The sequence below is a fragment of the Empidonax traillii genome, unplaced genomic scaffold (genome assembly GCF_003031625.1).
Source record: "Empidonax traillii isolate 1590-97213 ecotype Southwest subspecies unplaced genomic scaffold, ASM303162v1 scaffold100:size1405979, whole genome shotgun sequence".
NCBI classification, from domain to species: domain Eukaryota; kingdom Metazoa; phylum Chordata; class Aves; order Passeriformes; family Tyrannidae; genus Empidonax; species Empidonax traillii.
This window is the reverse complement of record NW_020955293.1, coordinates 1,117,890-1,139,893: the sequence shown is the minus strand read 5'-3', so window position 1 is coordinate 1,139,893 and position 22,004 is coordinate 1,117,890. Positions and strand designations below refer to the sequence as shown.

The 22,004-nt window shown below is 37.0% G+C and overlaps 1 protein-coding gene across 1 annotated transcript in view; it reads right to left on the bottom strand.

Annotated features, from left to right (window-relative positions):
- LAMA1 (laminin subunit alpha 1) overlaps nucleotides 1-22,004 on the bottom strand; it is a 100,491-nt gene that overhangs the window by 1,478 nt on the left and 77,009 nt on the right. The window contains exons 41-61 of the mRNA XM_027882066.1: nucleotides 21,776-21,869; nucleotides 20,450-20,566; nucleotides 18,838-19,020; nucleotides 18,351-18,505; nucleotides 16,468-16,611; nucleotides 15,517-15,650; nucleotides 15,215-15,365; nucleotides 14,563-14,687; nucleotides 13,143-13,293; nucleotides 11,904-12,048; nucleotides 11,127-11,268; nucleotides 9,847-9,961; nucleotides 9,487-9,657; nucleotides 8,903-9,054; nucleotides 8,233-8,418; nucleotides 7,598-7,754; nucleotides 6,369-6,481; nucleotides 5,100-5,289; nucleotides 2,991-3,149; nucleotides 1,668-1,821; nucleotides 938-1,071 (exon numbers count right to left, since the gene is read on the bottom strand). Of these exons, the coding sequence (XP_027737867.1) occupies nucleotides 938-1,071; nucleotides 1,668-1,821; nucleotides 2,991-3,149; nucleotides 5,100-5,289; nucleotides 6,369-6,481; nucleotides 7,598-7,754; nucleotides 8,233-8,418; nucleotides 8,903-9,054; nucleotides 9,487-9,657; nucleotides 9,847-9,961; nucleotides 11,127-11,268; nucleotides 11,904-12,048; nucleotides 13,143-13,293; nucleotides 14,563-14,687; nucleotides 15,215-15,365; nucleotides 15,517-15,650; nucleotides 16,468-16,611; nucleotides 18,351-18,505; nucleotides 18,838-19,020; nucleotides 20,450-20,566; nucleotides 21,776-21,869 (3,072 nt within the window). The remainder of the gene's footprint in view (nucleotides 1-937; nucleotides 1,072-1,667; nucleotides 1,822-2,990; nucleotides 3,150-5,099; nucleotides 5,290-6,368; nucleotides 6,482-7,597; nucleotides 7,755-8,232; nucleotides 8,419-8,902; nucleotides 9,055-9,486; nucleotides 9,658-9,846; nucleotides 9,962-11,126; nucleotides 11,269-11,903; nucleotides 12,049-13,142; nucleotides 13,294-14,562; nucleotides 14,688-15,214; nucleotides 15,366-15,516; nucleotides 15,651-16,467; nucleotides 16,612-18,350; nucleotides 18,506-18,837; nucleotides 19,021-20,449; nucleotides 20,567-21,775; nucleotides 21,870-22,004) is intronic.

Here is a 22,004-nt window from a genome sequence, read left to right as displayed (position 1 = left end):
AAAGAGTAATCTTTTTGAAGTGTCTTTAAAATCTAAAAGACTTAGATCTATCTATGCAATGGTCTGTTGGGTTAGCTTGGTATACTTCACTAGGGCTTTCAATGTTTCTTACAAATACAAATCCAGACATTTTTCACAGAACCCGAGACTTTAGACCTGAAAGATGATTCACTATATCTAACTGAAGAGAAAGAAGAGCGAACTGAAAGCGCTTGTCATTATCAATACACGTATTGATTGTTTTCACAGATTTATTTTTCAAAGCAGTAGACATTTCCTCAACTCTCTGGTGAGGATTAATATGCAAATATTAACTGAGAAAGTATGTCCCATAGAAACAGTGGTATTTAACACTGTCTCTAGCTAGGAAGCTTTGAATAAAAAATGAGCTATTTCTGAGAAAACAAAATACTTAAGAGCAATCAAGTATACATTTTTTATGCAAGACATGACCAGAGAATCGTGTATTGATTGTTAAAAGGTTTGTGGAGCATAATGGCCAGTAGAAGTAGACAATGAGTTAATTCCTCATGAATATTGAAGAAGTGATTACAAAACAGTGTGCTTAGTGCATGCAATAATGTTTCTCAAGGACAAGTGCAGCTTTATGGTAGAAAAAGTATTAAGCTACAAAAAAGATATATATTTGGTCTAACATACAAGGTACGTAGTACAGGAGGTCAGAGTGGCTGCACACTGATATAAATTACACTAATTAAAAATCCAAAAAGTTCCAGTGACTTTGTTGTTGCTAATAGCACATTTTATCATATGATGGCAATGAGAAACCTGGAGACTGAAAATGTCCCATACTAGTTCTGTGGGGATTTGCCTCCCTCACATTTTGCTGGTTTGTATTTAGTGCAGTCCGAGAGTTCTAGCCTCCCAGTTTCAAGCAAGCCTTGTGAAATGAGTGTGCCAGCACAGGGCAGCTTACCTTGCCATGTACAATCTCCAGTCCAATAGCATCAACCTTAGCACTGCTGACCCCAAGAAGAACACCATGCACCGCTGTCGTACGGAACTCCAGTGTGATGTTCACATCAGACCGCACTTTGTAACCTTCCCTGACTGAAAAGAAGGCAGAAGCTTCTAGCAGAAGACTTATAAACCCACAATACAAAGTAAAATACATAGCTCGGCATTAAAAGGTCTAAAAGGCTTGGTAATTATTCTGCTGGAATATGACCTTGCAGAACCTTTGCAAAGTAAATTTTCCAAAGTCATAATTCATATTTTATACTGGAAAAAATAAACTCCCAAATAAGTGGAGTTTTTTATTAATTCAGATTTAGTGCCTTTTATCTCATTTGTAAGAAACAGTAAAGAGTACAAATGTAATCCTTCATGTTACTTCACAAGCCTTTTGTCTCCATTCCCTTTTACAGACCTAAACATCAGGAATATGGATATTCTTAGCTGAAGATAGAGGTAGTTCATTTCTTTCTCAGTGCTAAAAGCATTAGCTCTTTCATTTGGGGAAGACAGCCCTTTGCAGAAATGACCACTTTTGGACGTACGGGACTCGGTTAGAAATGCACAGGCAGGGCATGCACTTGCTGTGTGAGGAGTCAATTGACTGCACACAGTTCCAGCAAGACCTAAAAAGCGTACATTTTCATTAACATTAATTTAGTAAGGTACTATTTTCATTTAGTGGCACTTACCAAGAGCAGCAAAGCCACTTCCATCAAAGAAAGTACCATCCTGCGCTGTTACATAGCATTTATTCACAGCAAAGATGGAGACAGGACTCTCATTGTCTAGTTGTTTGCTATTAATTGTCATGTTACCAATGCAGGCAGGAATACTGTGAGTCACCTAGGCATATGGAAATATAACAGATAATGTTTATTATAAACGGCTGCAATACTCTCTTAGTGATTCACCTGATATTATTGCAGTTAAAAAGTTATCTGAACAAAACACAGCCAGATCTAAAATAGTTACATAATTAAATTTCAATTATTACATATAATTATGTAAGGTTACAAACATACATAATGTCTTAGAGTCAAAATAAATTAGATTCACAGTATACACTCTCTATAACATACAAAAAAGATTGTATTAGCTTAACTGTGAGCAGAATTGCACCAGCAGTTAGACATTCCAAACATGCTTTAGCAAATTAATGAGTAAATCAAGATTCTGTGTGACATTTTGCAAGTTCTATTCAGCAAGAGGATTCGTCTAAATTTCTCACTATTACTATTTTCAGCAGTTGCAGATTCAAAGTATTAAAAAATTTGTTAACGCCATTATCCAATTAAAAAGCATGGGTGAAGATAGTACACCCAGAACTGAGAAGAACTGAGAGTTGCCCAACCCCTCCAGAGGGTGGCCAGGCACTGGAACAGGCTCTAGGAAAGTGGTCACAGCACTGAGTCTGCCAGAGTTCAAGAAGTGTTTGGACAATGCTCTCAGACACGTGGTGTGATTCTTAGGTAGACTTTGATGATCCTTGTGGGTCCCTTAGAATCATATAATATTCTGAGTTGTATGAGAAACACTATCATCATCAGCAGAAACCTCACTGATATAATGGGCTTCACAAGGGGGGAATCCTACTCTCTAAAAGCACGTGTACAAAATATGTTTTAGTCTCAGGTAAACCCAGCCTTTTAGAGGTATTTGAATGCAATAGGACTTCAGTACCAATATGTCTGAGATTCTAGGTTATGTTTTTACCTTATACTATGAAACACAGAAGTTTATATTCTTTATCCATTTTTAATAGAGAGATTGATAGAAGAAAAAAAAAAGCTATTACTAACGCACAAGGATACAATCTCTAACTACAGTCATTAAGCCATAGAAAACTGGAAAGATTTATTTGGTAAAGGGTCATTACTTTCTTTCTTGCTTCTTTCCCTAAGTACTTTTTTGCCCATCAGAGACAAGATACTGAATTAGATGGGTTTGATGCAGTATGATCATTCTAGTCTTGCAAAATGTCAGAGACATCCCACCACACCAAACCTTCTTACATTCCCAAGATTCTTTGGAACGTAGTCTAAGGGGAGTCCTCCCACATAGAGCTTCCCTTCCACATCCAAAGTGCTACCATCTCCAAGAGCACTGACTGCTACCAATTCCTGTCCATCCACAATGATGGTACCTTTTCTTTTAATGTATTCTGTCTTTACCTGGAAAAAATGAAAGCATGCAAACATGAATCAGTAAGCTAAATCAGTTATCTAGTCATCATTTGCCACAGAAGTAAGCATGATGATTTTTTAGTTGTTTGATTGCTTTGACATACTGTTCACAGGCACCCCTTGAAATTTATTCTGAGGCTGAGGCCATTTCAGAACATTGAGCAGCTTAACAGCTTGCCTCTCGAAGGGTTCACAATGATTGCATATTGTCCTGCCTAAGCTTTTCAGTGTAACTATCACCTTAGGATAGAGGTACATCACTGAGTTTGAAGAGAAGAGTACTGTGCTGGTCTTCTCCAATTACTGTGCTGCCCACCAGCTGACCCATCTCAGCACACTCCTATGCTGTAATATTAGGATGGGCAGCCCTAAATTTGCTATGACTAAAAAGCTTTCCAGTTCTATCCATCTTGTTCACTCGTGTCCCTGTACCCTCCTTGCCCTAAAGCAATTGCTCACACGCAGCAGAGGGACTTGATTTGAAGTCAGCTAGACACTTGCTCTTCTCTGTTTACTTTTAGCCCCACTCAGAATCCTGACTAGGTTCAACAAGAAGTTTCATGAACATTTGAGTTGGTAAGGGTATAAAATGGTAAAGCCGGGTGGTACGGGCAGAAGGCAGAGAATGGAAAGCAGCGGTGCTTCTTTCGGTAGCAACACGTATCAGTTCAAATCGACTGCAGATCGACTGCAATATTCACCCCCAGTTGTGAAGCGGTGTGACTCAGCCTTAATCTCTGAAAAAGGTGGAAGTTCATGCTTTTATGTCCCCGGTAGTAAAGGTAGGTCAGCTCTTGCATGGAATCTGTTCATGTCTTATAATGTGGATAGCGTAAGTATGAGCTTTACGTGAGTATATTTAAATTTAAACACGCAGCTGTAAATCCCAGAGCATTCTTCCTTTCAGGGTAGGCAGCAGAGATTAACTGTGATATCTCTCTATGACAGAAGTTCACATTTGCTTTCTTTATATTAGTTTTTACTGTTTATTCCTTCTGCACATTATGTATGAATAGCAAAAATAACTCTGCTTATTCCCAAAGCACCTAGGAGAGTTGGCAGCTTTGTGTCATCAATCACTTTGTCTTACAGAAGCCACTTCCTGGAGTTAAGGATTCACATATGGGTAAGGGAGGGGAAGCTTAGCAGGATGAATATTGTCATCCTCACCTGCCTTTAGGAGAAGTAATGTGGTCAGAGTTACTTTTAAAACTCATGCAGACATCACAGTCATTTTTCACAAAGAAAGCCTGAGTCAGCACCAGGTGGGTTGCTCAGAGGAACTGGGCCAATAGAGACTGACACACACAGTCTTTATTTAGAAGACCCTGAATGCTATGTAGCACCTGAAAGCTGTAGCCATAGTTTCTCCTTAAACTCTCCTTAAGCCAAGTCCTCCCCCTCCAGCCTCCATTCTTTTCAAAGGTCTCCCTTTCTCATGTTTCCTCAACCAAGGAATGGAAAGTCATTGCTTCCCTGTTATCGCTAACCGCTGTGACATGCTCAGGTAGTAAGCAATAAGCTGGAGAAAAGAGAAACTGTGCACCCACAAATCTTTCACCTTGTCACACATTCCTTTGCAGGTCTTTGGTGACATTGTGTATGGAAAACTTTCTGCAGTAAATGTCCAAGTTTTTACATCTCTTAGTTAGCTTCTTCTCTGTTGAAGATGACCATTATTACATAGTTGGTGAACTCTTTAATTTCTAAATAATCTGAAATACTTAATATGAGTTGGAAGCTGGAACTGATGTACAAATAATGAGAATTTAAAAAGGAAATAACTATCACCAAATAAAAGCTTTCTGAACGGTTTCATGATTGGGTTAAAAAACCAGTTTGCCTCTGCAACAGAGAAAGCATGCAGGAAAAGCAGGGGAAAACCATATCAATAAATCCAAAGAGAAAATGAAGCACAAGAGATTGGTGACTACCTACCGTATGCCATTTTCCATCACTGATAACAGCAGGGTGAAGAGCTACTGCTTTTCCTCTGCCTAGATCAAATGAGAAATGGAGCTGTCCCCCATAAAGTTGTAGGGCTGCATAATCAACCTGGTTCTGGTGAGCCATGTAGTAAATCAGGCCACTGGAGGCAAAGGTTCTGAGATTCAGCTGGATGGAAAGTCTAGACAATAAAATTTCATTGTTACCAAAAAATATTTCTTCTGAAGTGAAAAAAAAGGTTTTCTGGAGGCAGAGAACTGCCTCAACCAATTTATTATTATGAAAGGAAATTTATTTTTACAAAGGCTAGAAAAGTAGGATTTGCAGTGATTTTAAGAAATCAGTACCTATAATGTATTTCATAATAGAAATCAGTGTTGTACCTGTCAGAAATATAAAAAGTGCTTGTCACAGGGTGAGCTGCACTTCAAGACAGACAGTCTCGGCTGTTTGTGACTGCAGACTTGCCTATTGCCTCAAGAAAGGAATCCATTCCAGGATAATGTGATGGCATCCATTACTACTAGCCAGGAATGCTGGGATATAATGGGCAGCCTGAGAACAGAGGAAGGCTTGAAAGGCAGAGGAGCTGATTGAGCCATTTATTATGGAGACACTAGGTTCAGAGTACATGGCATCAAACCTCTGCAATGTCCTTATGTTCAATAGCTATAACAGAAAGGCTGGCTTATTGCCTGTGGACACTTTCTGAGTTGAAAGAAGTATATTCAAGTGACTTAAAGGCTATGGTTTGGAGACCTTGCTGTGAGCCTCTTGAACAAGTGAAAGAGGCAAAGAGGCTATCACATTTCAAGTCTCAACAAACTGATTCTTCTCAGTAGTCTTGTCTCCTTCAAGTGCACCTTCAGACATGGAAGGTGCACTTGCAGCAAATACAGAGGAAAGGGTGAGATGTTATCTCCATCAGTCAAAGAAGTAGGCATGTATACAGAGGTATGTGAAAAACAGAAATCAACTTACAGAAGGTACAGTGAGGCTCTTAAATCTGAGAGGGGGAAAAAATGCAGAACTCTGACCAGGAGTTAATAAATTCATGACCACTAACCTGGGAAAGGTTAGTTTAATATATGTACCATTAGTTACATTATGATGGTTGTGATACTTTCTTCCATGAGAACCCCACAGGAACCTGCAGTGAGGGTCATGTTCAAAGCTGGCAATGCAGCTATCATTTATGGAAACTGTCACTGCATTATACAAAATAACACTGTATGCATGTGTAATTCACGATACACTCACTTCTTCCTGACAGCAGACTGATTGAAGAGCAGTGTCAAGTGGCTGCCTTTGGCAAGTCCAAACTGATAGGCACCTTGAACACTATCAGGCAGCTCGTCTTTTACACAAACTACCTGTTAATGAAAGGAATTAATTAGGAAGAGTAGTATCAAGTGCTAACCAGCAAGTGTTGAATGACAATGTGCCTACATACAACTTTCTAAGAAGCAAAACTGAGCCACAAGGTAACCACAAAGTACATAGCAACATCAATCAGCTAAACTCATAATCATTCCAAGCTATCTTCAGGCTCAAAGAAACCTAGTTCTAATGATTAGGCTATGTCTCATGGACATCACTATCTTTTCTACTGTGAAATGTTTGTAGTTTGAGAAGTATTCATTCACTGTTTGTCTTAATTGACAGCCCTTTTGATAACAAATGCTGGAATACAGAGTACAATTTCAGTGTGAAAATCTTATGGACTTGGTAGCAATATTTTCCCATTTAATGCGGACACACATAATGTTATGATCTGGGGAATGGAGAGCTGAGTAACAGAGTATGAGCCAAAGCCATGCTTTAGCTCTACGAAGGACAACTTATTTCTTTTCATAGCCACAGCTGTACGAAATGCATAAAATTTTGCTTTCTGTTGCCACAGAAAAATGATTTCAGGATGCTTTGGAAACCATTGATTATAAAGATGTGCAGCTGGAGAAGGAGAGAAGCAATGCTTCCTTCTCTCTTGGGAATGGGGACTGTGTGAGAGGAAACAGGTGCCACACAAGCTGCATTCAGACACTGTGTGTATCTCAAATGGTTTGTGCCTCCTCTTTGACAAAGAGCAGAGACTGCATGTGTGTGACCAGGAAAATGTGAATGCAGAATTGCACAGCTAATACAAATCTCAGCATAGAGTCATTTTGGCAGGAATACACTACAGATAATAGTTACTGTCAAGTCCTTCTGCTGGGAGTTTATCACTCCACTTTGTCTTTCTATTTTTTAGCCCTTTCTTTTTTGCTGCCTGAACAATGATAAACCTAACTACATTTCCATTCCAAATGCCCAACAGGCTGCTACAAAAGTTAACATCAGTGTTTCTACAGGGAATGATAATTTCAAATCCACATTCATTGAACCATTCCATACCACAGAAGAGGCAAATATACATAGTCTGTACTTTGATAATTCTCCACAAAGAATGGACAAAAGAAGAGGTAATAGAGCTTTGCTCCAGTACATACATTTTTTGTATCTGTAAGAGGTCTCAGGGGAACTGGTAAAGCCTGAAGTTGAATCTCAATGTCTGTGGGCTGTATGGCTGGTTTAGGCTTCTCTGACAGAAAGCAACTGTCCATATCCACATGTTCATACTTCATGGAAGTGGTGAAATATAAAAGCCTGTGTTGTTTTTTTTTTTAAAAAAAAGATATTTAAGAGGTGCAATCCCCAATCCCTACATTTCCCAAGCACAAGGAGAGTATTTTACAAGGTCTTTCACTAGTAACAGGAGAAAGGGATAGAAGTGACATGTGGGACAAACAGACAGAGTAGTGGCAAATAATCTGTCCCCAGAACAACATGAATAGACAAAATTTTTGGAAAACCATTCTGTCTGCACGTGAATGCAGATGAAACTACAGCAGAGAAAGCGGTGTTTTGTGCAGCATCTCCATAAACATTAAAGACATTTTTAATGCTATTTAGAAACGTAGCTGCTAATATCCATTTTCTGGTTGTTATAATACCCAGATCACGAGTATCATGCTTGTCTTATGTTGAAAACCAGGCAAACAGAGATGTCATACAAGAGATCACAAACTATATTAAATTACTATACACAGTTTTCCAAAACAAAGCAGTTACCCCTCTGACTTACTCCTTGTTAAAAATAAGATTGCTGATACAGCCATGAAAGGAGCCAGCCAATTTCAGTCCCAAGATGCCTTCTCCTGCTGGAATGCCACCAGCATAAAAGTTGGAAATATTAATGGGACTCATTTCTGCTGATGAACCAAGCCTCAATTCTGCAGGTTTACTTTCATCCACCTGTACAGTTATGATCCTGAAAAAGATAAAGCAGGGAAAACATTAAACAAGGTCTAAGACAGCCATTTTCAAATGAAAAGCATTCCTTTCAGCCTCATAAATGCCCTGTTCTAATAAATTAAGATTCCATCGCTTTCATAATCCTTTCTATGTCTTAAAACTACAAGACCTTCTTTACATGATTTTTAACATGCCAGGTTTTGTCAAATATCTTTCTAAATTACTTTGATAGCTGTATTTTTTCTAATACTATTTAGTATACTTTACTCAAGTGCCCCAAACTGTCTAGAGATTTTGAGAGCTTTCAGCTACACCTCTACCAGTGGCTGTATGCTGTGTACAATTACCATGTAAATCAGAACATCTGCATAAACAGCAGAAAAGCATAGCCCTGATTATTCCACCTAATAAGCTAGCAAAGGCAATTCCTCAGAGAGTGCAGTGAACTGACAACAGCATACAATAATTGAACAGGTAGTACGCTTTGCAGTCGCATGTACCTCTTACTCCGAATTAGGATGACAGAGTGTTCTTGTCCATCACTGTATGTTCCATTAGCAGACTGAATCACTACTTTCCTAGTACTTGCTCTATCTCCAGCATTAACATGCACTGTGAGATGACCATCAATCAGCATGATGGAAAAGAAGGGCTGTGGACATAATCAGAAGATTAATTTTTAACTACAGCTCAATTTTCTGACACTCATTCAGTGTTTAAATAGAACATACATTGGAAAAATTTTCCTCCAACCTTGTTTTAAATAAACTTTTAATGAAACTCAGAGACTAGTAGGCATTGTATTGGTACCTCTCAGTGTGCAAAGTCTTCTAACAGCAAACACAAAAGCTGGAAATTTCTCTGGTCAAGCTCCAGTTAAAATGCAGGAGTTTTTTATACCATCTCCCCACACACACACACTCCTTCTCTTAGAGGCAGGAAATAATAAGGGGCAGATATTCCTTCATCTTTGGATTCTAGAAGTTCCAACTGTCCATAGGATATAAACAGCAAACTAACTTGATTTTACAAAATAAAAATGGCAAAAATAATCCCCCCCAAAATCTTTGTTTCCAGTACTTGCCAAATGTGCTTGTCTTCGTCGTCGCTTTTCCAGTCCCCTGCTGAGTCCAGCAAGGATGATGCCACTGCTGTTCTTGGTAGCAAAAGTTGCCATCAGTTCTGATTCTGGGCTTAAGGACTTAGGTACCAACTCAATATATCCATTGTTCATGATGTTCACACTATGAATAGGCTATTTTATGAAGAAGATAATTAATTACAGAATTTCTCCCCATATAGTGCCCAGTAAGAAAAAAAATTGAAAGTCAAATATAGTTCAGATCATTTTAGAATTTTTAAAAATAAATCCATTCCAACTCACTTTAAACATTACTATTCACCGTTCCATAACAATAAATGTTGCAAAACCTTAGTTTCCTACCTCCAATACACAGCCTTTTCTTACTCCATATGAATTTCTAAGCAAGTCAAAGGTGGAACGAGATATTTCCAGATTCTTGATGCATCCCACATACATTCTACTAGTAAGACCTTTCCTGAAACACAAAACAAGTCTTTCTTTCCAAGGAGCAGTATTTGGAATTCCCTGGGAGAAAAGATCAAGTTCTCTTCAATAAGACAAAAAGAGAGATCTCTTTTAAAGAATGCAGTCAGCCCGGTATAAGGGAAAAGAGAGGTAATTTAGGTCTTACTCTTAGCAGATGCTAAATCTAATCTTAAAAAGAGTCAGATAATGTTGTGCCCAAATGGAAACATACAAGTGTGTATTGTTGTGTTGCCAGGTCAGGTCATTTTCCAAAACTTTAGGATTAATCTTTAGCTCGAATATAATGGATTTTGTGTGAAAGGGTAACTGTAGCTCTCTACTACATTGTATTTCTTTTGATTTTTCAAGTCTGGAGGATGACTAATTTGGTTCCAGGTTTAAGTCAGAGAAATCAAAGACTGTCCTGCCATAATCCCTCACAGGTTGATATGCCAGCTAAAATTAACAATCTGCAGCTCTGCAAAAACTTTGCAGAGACCAACAATGTGCTAGAATTTACCTTATTGTCAAGAGCATGCAGAAAGTTTAATTCGATTTTCTCTTGCCATGTTTATCCCTTCACAGTGAAGCCAGTGTTAAAAATGTGACTTCATAATTTCAGCATGGATGAAGAATACAAAAAACCCAAACATAAACTAGAGACGTACCATAAAATATGTATCTGTAATACTTTTTGATGATCTGTTCACAATTGTTTCTCCTCTGTTTTAAGTTACAAAATTACAAGAATTCCTTTCTGAAGTAGAAAATTTATGTTTAAGTGCAGTTTTGCCCATAAATGCCAGACAGAAAACAAAAGGCTTACACCAGTACAGCCAACAGGAGCACTGTTGCAGACAGCAGTGCTGAATTCTTGCTACAGCCTGACCCTAGGAGCAGGTGGTTGCTATGGCAGCTGCTGTAGTGGAAATCACCCATGGAGGAGGAAAACAGAAACTTATCATGATCTGAACTGCAGCATCATCAGACCTACCAGTGGAAACCACCACACTGGAGTCTGAAGTCAAAGGGCAGATAACTATATGGTATACACGGCCATAAACAAGAAATCAGACTTCACTGATTTTTTTCTAATTTCAGTGGAGATAGAGTTTGTTAGTCTTTCCCTCTACTTACAAGAGTCTTAGCAAAGATGGAAAGGTAAGACCCTTTACCTCACAGTCCTTGACCTTGGCAGCCCCCCAATGAAGATTGGGTCCTTATCAGAGCGGTTCAGGTCTGAGGCAACCCCAGGAGATTCTCCTTGCTTGGTTTCTTTATAATTAAGGTTATATGCATCCATGACTGCCAAAATTCCTGCAAATAAAAGAGAGTAAAGATCTGGAGAAGGACATGAATACATATTCTTCCATTTTGGCAATCTTGTCCATAATAGACGAAAATGTATTCCTTGACTTAGACAAGTATGGACAATCTTCTTATTTTTAGAATGAGTAATTTATTGTCCTTCCAGCTATTCTGTTAATCTCATTCATTCTTCTCTAACAAAACCAAATCTGGGGAAGTCTGCAGGAAAATATATACATATAAGAATATCTTCTAGCTATTAACACATCCTATTTGTAACGCATTACTGCCCAAACCTCGGCCCCCAAACACTGTTGTACTAGGTACTATTAAAATGCAGGACAGAAAACATAATCCCTGATATACAGACTTGGACAATGATCTTTCACTCTTTGGAGACTATTAATATGTTTTTCTCTGACAGTTTCTGCACTACCTGCTCTTTATAAGGTATGATAAACCAAGCACAAGATTTATACTGCTGTCCTTCTAAAAGCAAAGTAAGATAGGTGTGGCTGCTAAAGACACTGCATTGGAAGCAATCAGATTTGGTTGCAGTGATGTTCCCTGCAGCTATCTTTGATATTTATATTTGTATTTGTTAATATGCAGACACCTGTTTTTTTTAGTAGTCTGCAGCCTACCTTGCTTCTTGTTCCGACTGAATGAGATTTTATACCACGTTCCATTGTTGTAACGCTTTTCCGTTGTAAGAGCAAGAGGTCCTGAGCCTAGGTCAACAGTCAGTCTCACTTTGCCATCAACAAGCTCAAGGGACAAGAAATCTCTCTGTGAGGAAAAAAAAAACAAAACCAACCAAACAACAGATTATACTCCTGGAAATTAAATATTCCAAAACAACGCATTATTGACAGGTTTGGGTTACTGCATGAAACAGGTTTGCTAACTCTTTTACCTGAACTGTTTGTTAGGGCCAAGATGCTTATCTTTCCTACATTTAGGAAAATTAGGTTACAAGCACCTCACAAGGATGTTTCTTTTGTTTTGTTATTTTTATTTAAATGTACCATGAGGTTAGATTACTTGGTAGAAAAAGGTTTCATTAGCAGAACCACATTTTCCTTTCTTTGGACCAAGTTGAAAGTAATTTGATTTGACTGCTAGCATAATGATCAAAAACACTACGTGTGAAGCAAAGACCTTCTTCCTGCAGTAAAAAAGACTTTCTGAATTGCATTAAAAGTGTCCCCTGTGAACAGTAAAATTTAAGTCAGATATTACTGTGTAATGTATTCAGGCATACATATAGCAAATGAATAATGCAGTGACTCGGAAACAATCTGTATCGAAACAAAGCTTTGACCTCCTTCAGGAAAATGAAACCCACCAGCTAAGTATACAGTAAACTGCATGACATGACAATGAAGGTCTGGAGATGGGTCTGGGTTATACTGCTTTTGTAGGGAATTTTACTTAATTTATTTCAGTTTACTGAATTGCCATCTTATGGATCTAATTCAATATGTCTTTTCAATATTACATTGTCTTTCTGCAAGCTCAGTTCCAAAACATGCTACATTCTGAAAAGGTTCCTCTAATTGAACAAAACTAGATTCTTGTCCCTGCTGTTTTCTTTTCTTTCCTTTAGTTAATTTTATACTAAAATTGAAATAAATTGTGGGAAATTATTTTCATTGTTTAATTTTGTCCTTAGTATAGGTGAATATTTGCTCTAATGAGTTATCTCTAGCGTTCTTTTCTTTACTCCTTTGTCTTATGATGTCAGTTACAGGTGATAATCTACACAAAGATAGTAAACTGATCTAGTATATGTAAGATGAAAAATAAGAGAGAAAGCAAGAAACCACCAAATCATCTAAACATATTTTTTGACAGTTTAGGAATCTGATCCATTTTCTTACAGTGCCATTTGAAGCGAGATACAGAAGCAGCCCGTTAGGTGAAAAGGTACTGAAAAATATTATTATCTGAGTCACTGTTGAGCGGAGTGCCTTCTCCACAACTGAGTATCCACTGCCATCAAAATGAAATGATGTGTCCTCATCCTGTGGGCTACAGAAGTAGAAAAACAATTAAAAAAAGTTAACTGAAGATTTGTGGTTTTACAGTAATTTTTACATAAAATACAAGAAAAGTTAGATCACAGAATCATAGAATGGTTTGGGTTAAAAGGGGACCTTCAAGATCATCTCATTCCAACCCTCTGCTGTTGGCAGGGACACCTTTCACTAGATCAGGTTGCTCAGAGCCCCATCCAAACTTTCATTGAACACTTCCAGGGATGGGGCACCCACAGCTTCTCTGGGCAACTTTTTTGCAATGCCTCACCACATTCACAGTAAAGAGTTTCTTTCTAGTGTCTAATCTAAACCTACACTCTTTTAGTCTGGATCCATTCCCCCCATGCCCTTAAAACTAGTTTCTCTTCATCTTTCTTGCAGGCTCCCTTCAGATACTGATCAGTCGGTGTAGCCCCCAGGAAATATGTTTAGAAAGTGTGGGAAGAGACTTGAAACTTGATGTTATGAATAACTAAAGGATTCCAGCCAAAGACCATTTTCATTATAGAATCTCACAATAATGATTTTGCCATGGGGAAGGATGTATACAAGATAAGTGTTCTTCCCTTATGTATGAAAAAAACTCCCCATGAATTCCAAAGGAAAAAAATGATTGTTACAGCATACACCCTCTTAATTAAAACATGTCATCCATTCATCAAAATGCTTTGCATAATTGCACTTGAAATAAATGTTAGCCCCTTTCCCTGCAATACAAGACTTCTAAAAAAGTATCTCATACAATCAAGCAGCACCCTCTGCTGTTTCTACATGAAATATTCTGCAAAAGGGAATATGGACAAGTGTTATTTCTTTTCAATTCTTTCAACATAAAAATAGTACAATCCACAAAAGGTATCAAGCTTAGTGGCTACAGTTTTGTTATGGATTTGTTTTAGAAGACTGCTTTACATTGTTTCTTACCCTAGAAAAGAATAAATTTGTCTTACTGGAAAACTACTGGAAAACAAAGATTCCTAAATATTTTGGTTCGCTTCTAGTCCCTACTTCCAATATGCAAAATAGACCACAACAATATGCTCATCTGAAAAAGTGATTAAAAAGTGATAAAATTCCATACAATGAAATTATTTGACACCAATGGCATATTCAGATTAGTGTTTTCAGAACAGTATGCTAATGATCAGTGAAACACTGCAATTTGTTTGAGCTCATTATTTTTAGTTAGCACACAAATATAATATTACAAATGTCAATTATTCTATATCTGTTAATAAAAAAACCCCCAGAGATAAAATACCTTCCAAAACAGCCATTGCACTTGCCCTCTCTTTCTATGTAGTTCCAAAGACCAATAGATTTACCATTCAGGGATGCCTCTCCCATGCACCCTTTAAAATGGGTCACTTTAACAGCAGGTGATTTCTATAAGACAAGAAATACTTCATGAATACAATTAATTAGCACTCTGAAAATTATGCAGCAAAATTTTTACTTGGTAGTTTTCCTTGAACTCTAACTTTGTTAGATACAAATCATAACAGGAGAACAAAATGTTTTAGCAGAACTATTAACAATTATCATTCAAATCATAATAGATTAGTGCATAAAAAAGTAAAAACAAGTATGTCCTTGACCTACTTACATGTTTCATGGCATGAATAACAATGGCAAATGAAATGAAGCTATGGAAGGTGCAAACAAAAACCAAAATAATTGTTTAATGTCTATACAACCTGCATGCACATGCAGACTATCTGGGTTAACACTTTATGCAAAAATTTCCAGGGAAAATTAACTTCAGGATACTAGAAGACCCTTACAGTATCTCTGCTTTATGGTCAGAGTGCCTGGCATTTCTTGATGAAGTAACCAAATCACACAATTATTTCTAACACAAAAGCATCTCTCAAACATGTTAAAAACCATTTAACAGAATCTCAGAATTTAACCTTGATTTGCCCTCCAAGTCCTCCGATAAACACTAAGGTTGATTTGTTAACATCCAATATGCTGGCTGTCCCCGGAGAGGTTGCAGATTTAGGTGAAGGCTTCTGATTGGAGTTCATTTCCTCTATGCTGAGTGTACCTGTTTTTCCAAACCTGCCAAATACAAATAAATAGTTTTAGGAATCACCGTGCTTAATCCACACATACTATAAGGCTTCACTTTCTAGTGATAAGAAACATCTCATCACTGAAAAACTCAGAAGATGGGTTGTGTACAACACTTACACATTTTCATTTTTATTACCTGGTGGCACGTATTCTGTGCCATTTGTTATTGTCAATTTGAAAATCCGGGTATTCCACTCTTGTTGATCCAGAGCCCAAATCCCAAAGAAGAGCAACCTTACCCCGTCGCATCTCTACTGCAAGGAAATCTGTCTGAAAAACAGCAGGGCTTATTCTAATACATGGCATCAAATGTGTATTGTAACAAGTAACATGGAGAAAGTCTTTCCAGATTCATATCCCTACATCCCATATGACAGGAGTTGACTTCAGCAAAATCAGGCCCAGCAAGTTTTCACTCACTTTTTCCTATAATGAAACAACCCCCACTCAGGTTATACACAAGTAGGCGAATGTTTTCTTTACAGATAAGTAGAACTGTGATGTAAACACACACAGATGTACAGAAACATACTGTTCTGAGGGTACGTGAAGTGACTTACCAGTCTGTGAAAAAGCACTATATTTCACATGATAGTGTGCCACAAGGAGCTAATAGCTGTGCATTCTATTGGAATTATAGAGGGAATGAAGAGGAGAGCAATGTGGCAGTGAGCCATCAAGTTCTTTTTAAACTGGGTGGATGCACCATGCTCATGAGCACCAAATTCAAGTACTTTTGCTGTGTTACCAAGCAAATCACTTGATATACTTCAGCATGCTATATGAAAGCATCCCATAGAGTGTTACACTCCATAAGGTTAATGCACAACACAGGAAAAGGAAGGGAGAGCTCCATGACATGGCCAAGAGGCAATGCTAAGGAATCAGGTGTTTTTATTCTCTAGTTTTGAGAATCTCTGGAATCTTCCAAGGTACAAATATGTTTCCACCCCTAGTGAACAAATTTGTCTGCAAGGGGCTTTAAACTTGGTTACTTAGTTTGAAATCAAGTAAGAAAAAACATAACTACAGACATTTAAAACATTTGGCTACCCCCACCTTCAGAAAATGTACTCCAGAAACTTACTTTTCCATTGCTACCCAGGTAGAAAAGCAGGTTATCTGGTTCAGCAGTTTTCACATTGAGCGTTAAGGTGTTGTAATTTGTAGATGAAATTTGGGGTTGGTAGGCACGAATGCAGTCTCTGTCTGCTGATACTGCAACTTTAATCTGGGGGGAATAGAAGGAAATGGAACTTAAAGAAGTCTCAGTGTACACAGCCTATATTTCTGGAGTATGTACTTAGCTTCTGCCCAACAAATGCAAGCTTTTTGCTGAGATACTCTCATGCAATCTAAGTATTGCTACCTGGGTTAGATCTTAACATTTTTCCAGGTATCACCTGACAAAGAGATTCACAATAGGAAAGAATGAAATCTGCCTTGATACACTCACTCAAGTTAGAAAGTCAGTAAAATAAACTATTCAAATACCTCAGAAAACAACAATAAATCTTGGGTCAGAAATCTATATATCACTACAAGCCACTGTAATAGTAACAGAAAATAAAGATACAGAAACTCAAAATGTCTTACAAAAAAAGGAAACCATTTCTAATATACATTAAGGAAAAGGGTTTTTTTTTAAAAACAAATTTAAAAGGCAGACAGTCTGTAATAATTCTGGTTATTTCAAAGTTTTAACACAGTTTATAAGGTTATTCAAAAAAATACATTTGTGAATATATAACAAGTTCAACTTTTTAAAGATTAAATAAAGAAATACATATTGCTGTTGTCATACCACTAACACCTTTGACCACTGTCTAGTATACTGATAAGACATTGATTCAAGCTAAATGCAGTCATCTCCAAAGAGCTTGGTAGTGTAATGACAGAAAACACATTTTAACAGAAAAGCCTTAACTCCATCAGCTTCACTGAATATGCCTGTAACAACTAAATGCATATAGCACACACGTGTGCATGCATATGGACACACATATATAAAGTTTCTTCCATGTAGTAAAAATTTCCAAAAAAACCCAGAACAAACTCCCAAAATTGGAAGAAGGGATTTTGCTAATACTTTTTTTTTTCACCCTGCCAGGAACATCTGTGGCTTCTGACATTTCAGAAAATAACATTCCTTCTTTTCTGCAGCAGATTCATTAAGCTTCAGTAGACTGTAACAGAGAAGCAATAACCATATAATTAAGAAGATTTGCAGAAAGAAGTTAGTTTTTTTTTTTTTTTTTACAAAACCTCCCTAAACATTACAATAACATACCCACACTATAGTCAAAGGCATACCAAAAATTATTGAGTGTGGAGTCTTTTTCATATTCCTCTCAGTCTAATGAGATCCATAGTACACTTCTGCTGTCTTTAAGGGAGAAGCAGGGATTTAAAAACAAGTATACTATTTGTCCTAAAAGTATTCTGGGTGCACAGCTGCTTCTTGCAAAGAAAAACATATTGTCATGACAGGCCACAGATGGCAAATGTATTGATAGAATCAATAGTCTTGATAAAAAATTTGTAACTTGATGTTATATGGGGGCACCCCACCTCAGTCTCGAAAATAAGCTCAAAAATTACCATCTTGTACTAAAACGAAGAGTGGTACCCTCCCCCTTCCTCTTTCTTTCTCATAAAAATCTTTCGTGACTGCTTTCTGACATACTGTATTTCACTATTTTTATAGTAAACAGAAGGAAATAGTAGATAAATTACTACCTAGCTGTTCTGATAAACTCACAAATGCAAGAAGAAATGTGACGCTGAAACCGTAAAATGTACCAACAGCCCTGCCAGTCTAATTTTAGAATCAGTTAGTGCTCTTTGGACTTCAGTGAAACTCCAGAAGAACCAATTTACTTGACAGTAAATTTTAGTCTCTTTATCTCAAAGACCATCCCTGTTAAAAGTGAATATGAAGTCAGTTAAGTCTGGGATGATGGAACTTACAGACGCTGCCTGCTTGCGGGCCTGGCTGATGAGCTCTTTAATTTCAGACAGGTTTCTGTTCAGGTTCTCCTCCAGCACTTTCAAAGGTTTAAGCCTATCCAATAAAAGACTTGCTTGTGCTTCAACTTCTTTAACTTGTTTTTCAGCTGTGATTGCTGCAAAAACATAAATGAAATGCTGAAGCAGGGTGAAAGCAAAAGGTATTGTTCGTTGCTAAAATACTTAGCCAAGGTGGACTGCTTCTGATCATTTTGGTTTCAGCAATTTAAACACCGATAAGGAATATATATACTCAGGGATATCCCATGTGAATCCTCTAAAGGTCTTTTTAAAAAAGTTAATACACTTTTATTGAATCAGAAAGAAACCTTCAGTCCATCAGATTCATATTTAATGCATCTTAAAATTGAATATTAGTACTTTTGAATATTAGTACTTCTTTTGCAAGAAGTGACATTTCTATAGAGCAATGAGGCAGTAAACTTACCAGCTTTTGATGAATCAGTAATAAGTTTGCTTGTTTTCCTCAAAGTGTCATTAACTTGGGACAATGTAGAAGATGTGTTCATTAGCTTTTGACTGAAATCCCCCAAGTGACTTAAATCCGCCACAGCACTGCTGTTTGCAGACACAGCCAGCTCTTTCACTTCAAGCATGTACTTCCTTGTATCTGAAACACAGGATAAAAAAAAAAATCAAAACTTTCATAACATATTTGGGACTAACAAATGCCTGGCTTCATAAGAGCAGTCACAAACATAGTCATATATGTTTATGTTTGTCATAGTCAAAACACTAGGAACACTGTCAGCTATGTTCTTTTCACAGTAAGAATTGTATTTTTGTTTGTTTGGGACAGTTGATTCTGCCTATCTCAACAGGAAGATTATATGAATACATCAGACTCATAGTGTTTAAATTTCCTAAATGAGCGTTGGCACCCAGAGACACTAGTCTGAGACTTATGTTTTGAATCCTACACTCCTCGCTTTGGGCTACAATCACTTACGTAGTGAGAGCACCACTCCCAATCTCAGCCTGTGCCTTACACCCTCTGTGCCCAGAACAGTGGGAAGATGCTACAGCTGGCACAGAAGGTTTGAGCTAGGATCCTCCCTCACCACCAGTACCCTGCACAGAGGGCAATGCCACTATGAATCTCTGTCCAGATAGAAAAGAGGCAACTTGAAGAAATGTGACAACAAAACTGAAATTAAACAATGTTAAACGGGGAGTTAAGAAGGACACTCCTGTGGTTTCAATACTGCCTTAGTTTTCAGTGTTGTAGCTTTATGTTAGATAGCATCCTGCATAATATCCAGTGTGACTTTATCACTAATATCACCCTTCAGCATGAATTAAGAGTCTGAGTTGCAAAATGGGTATTTTAAGGCTTTGAATTCAGCATTCTAATATACAGACCTATACTAGAACAAAACAACTCTGACAGGAAGTCTTTATCATTTTTTCTCTAACTTAAAAACATTAATAAGGTTTGCAAAGTATTTTGGCCCCTCTTATTCACAACTTGGAAGTAATTTTCTCTTATTAGTTTCCACAAACCCTAGGTCCTGCCTTTATTCACAGTAATGACTTTAAGAAAAAAGGGATTTCTTATGTTTTGGAAAAGCCAAGAAAAGTACATTTTAATAAGTTAAATGAAGTCAGCATTTACAAGAAAAACACATTTAGATGCAGACTGTAAGATTCCCTGTGCAGCATAAACTATTCTGAAACAAGTCATTAAAACAAAGTAAAATTTCAGTGTTCCATATATAAATTTCTCTGCATGTGGGATTAAATATTCTAGAACTTCAGTCTCTTCTCATACCAGTGTAATTATACTGCTACCAGAGCTTCTTGTGATTTACAGTTATGTGAAATGGGAATCAGATTACTGACCTTATATGATAACTCAGTTATGTCTAGTGGGTTTACCAAAAAAAAAAAAGTAAAATATTCCTCATAAGGGAGAAGGCTAAATGTAGTCTAATATAGTTTATTTCTATATCCCTGCAATCAGACAATGAACAGGATTTTATTACAACTGTACTAGACATTTCTGCAATAAGAAGAATGTTAATATAAATTTCACTTACTGTTGGGCAATACTCTAAGTGACAAAAGAGAATCACTAAGTTGGTCGACAATTTTGTTAGTACTTTCCTGAATCTTCTCTACCTTTTTGTTCAACCCATTCAATCCAAATAAAAGTCCTGTTGAAAGAAGTAACATATGCATAAAAAAATACCATACACCCACACAAACCCCAAGTACAGGGATAATAAGCATTCATTTATTTAATCAATGGAACTTCCCCCTCCTCCCCATTCTCCCAACAGAAAGTGCATTTTAAAAACAGGAATGCAAAATGAATGCAGTATGAACAGATAAGCTCCTGTGAGCAGTGTTCTATTCAAAGCTATCCTTCTTGCCCAATTCCGTGAGACTGGATTGGTAGAAACATAGTGAGGAAAAGGCTATAAATTGAAATGATTCACTGATTGTTAACTCTAATTTTTTTTCATTAGAGTTCTTCACATTTTGTGGTATTTGACTGAAGCCAAAGTGGGGTTTTTTTCTATATATTTGTGATCTGTTTGCAGAATCCTCTCACTAGAAATAAAGATATGTGGAACAGAAGAAACAAAAAACGTATGTACATCAGTCCATCTGAATTACATAAAATGCCTCCATAACTGTAAAACCATTGATATTGTAAGACAAGACCATTTAATAGGTACAGTTTATCTCTGTGAAATCTTCAATTTCTGTCTCATTTTGTCCAAAATTTAACTTGAGGCCCGCTTCTGCTCCTACACAAAGTCTGTGTTCAAAACGCTTTTGAATTTTCATGGTGTAGACTTCAATTCCTTGCTGTTATCTTTGCAGTAATGAAAAAACTAAAAGTATTTTCAAATTTATGGAGACAAAGTTCAGCTTGGTTTTGTATCTCAGCTTTGTAGAAAAAGCAAGTAAAAATGATTATGGTTTAAATATATCATCCTAGATACTTGTGCAATCTATGACTTATTAAATAAAAATGGATTAATTGATTTTTTGACGAATTATGCTTTCTCCTTGTCTACTGCACAATCTCTAATGATTTAATTCATAAAGTTTGGAAACACAGTCATTTAAAAAAGGCATTGCTTGTAGGTAAACGAGGTATAGTGAAGGCCAACTTTTTAAACGTTTACAGAGGAAAAATGATAATCTTACCCCAAAGATGAAAATACTACAACTCTATAGTACATTAATCTTAATTGAATGAAAATATGTACAGTCACGTTTATCTTAGCTTATGCTAACTTTATTAAAAACCACTACATTTAAAAAAGCCAAGGAAAAAAAGGACAAACCTCCACAAAACAGAAAATAGAAAAAACAAATAGAAGCAGGAATGTGAACTCTAAAGAACTGACCATCACTTTTTTTCTTCAGATTTTTAGCCTCATTCTGAAATTCAGAGGTAATCAGTAGAGTTTCTTTTCCAAGTAGACTGAAAGACTCATCTGGCTGAAAAATACAGACATTGAGTTGCCACATATGAAATCTGGAAATTTGGGTGAAAACATGTAAGTACCTGCAGATACCTACTTCAGGTTACTGAACGTTCCCATTATTTATGAGATATTCTATTCATTAGTGTAC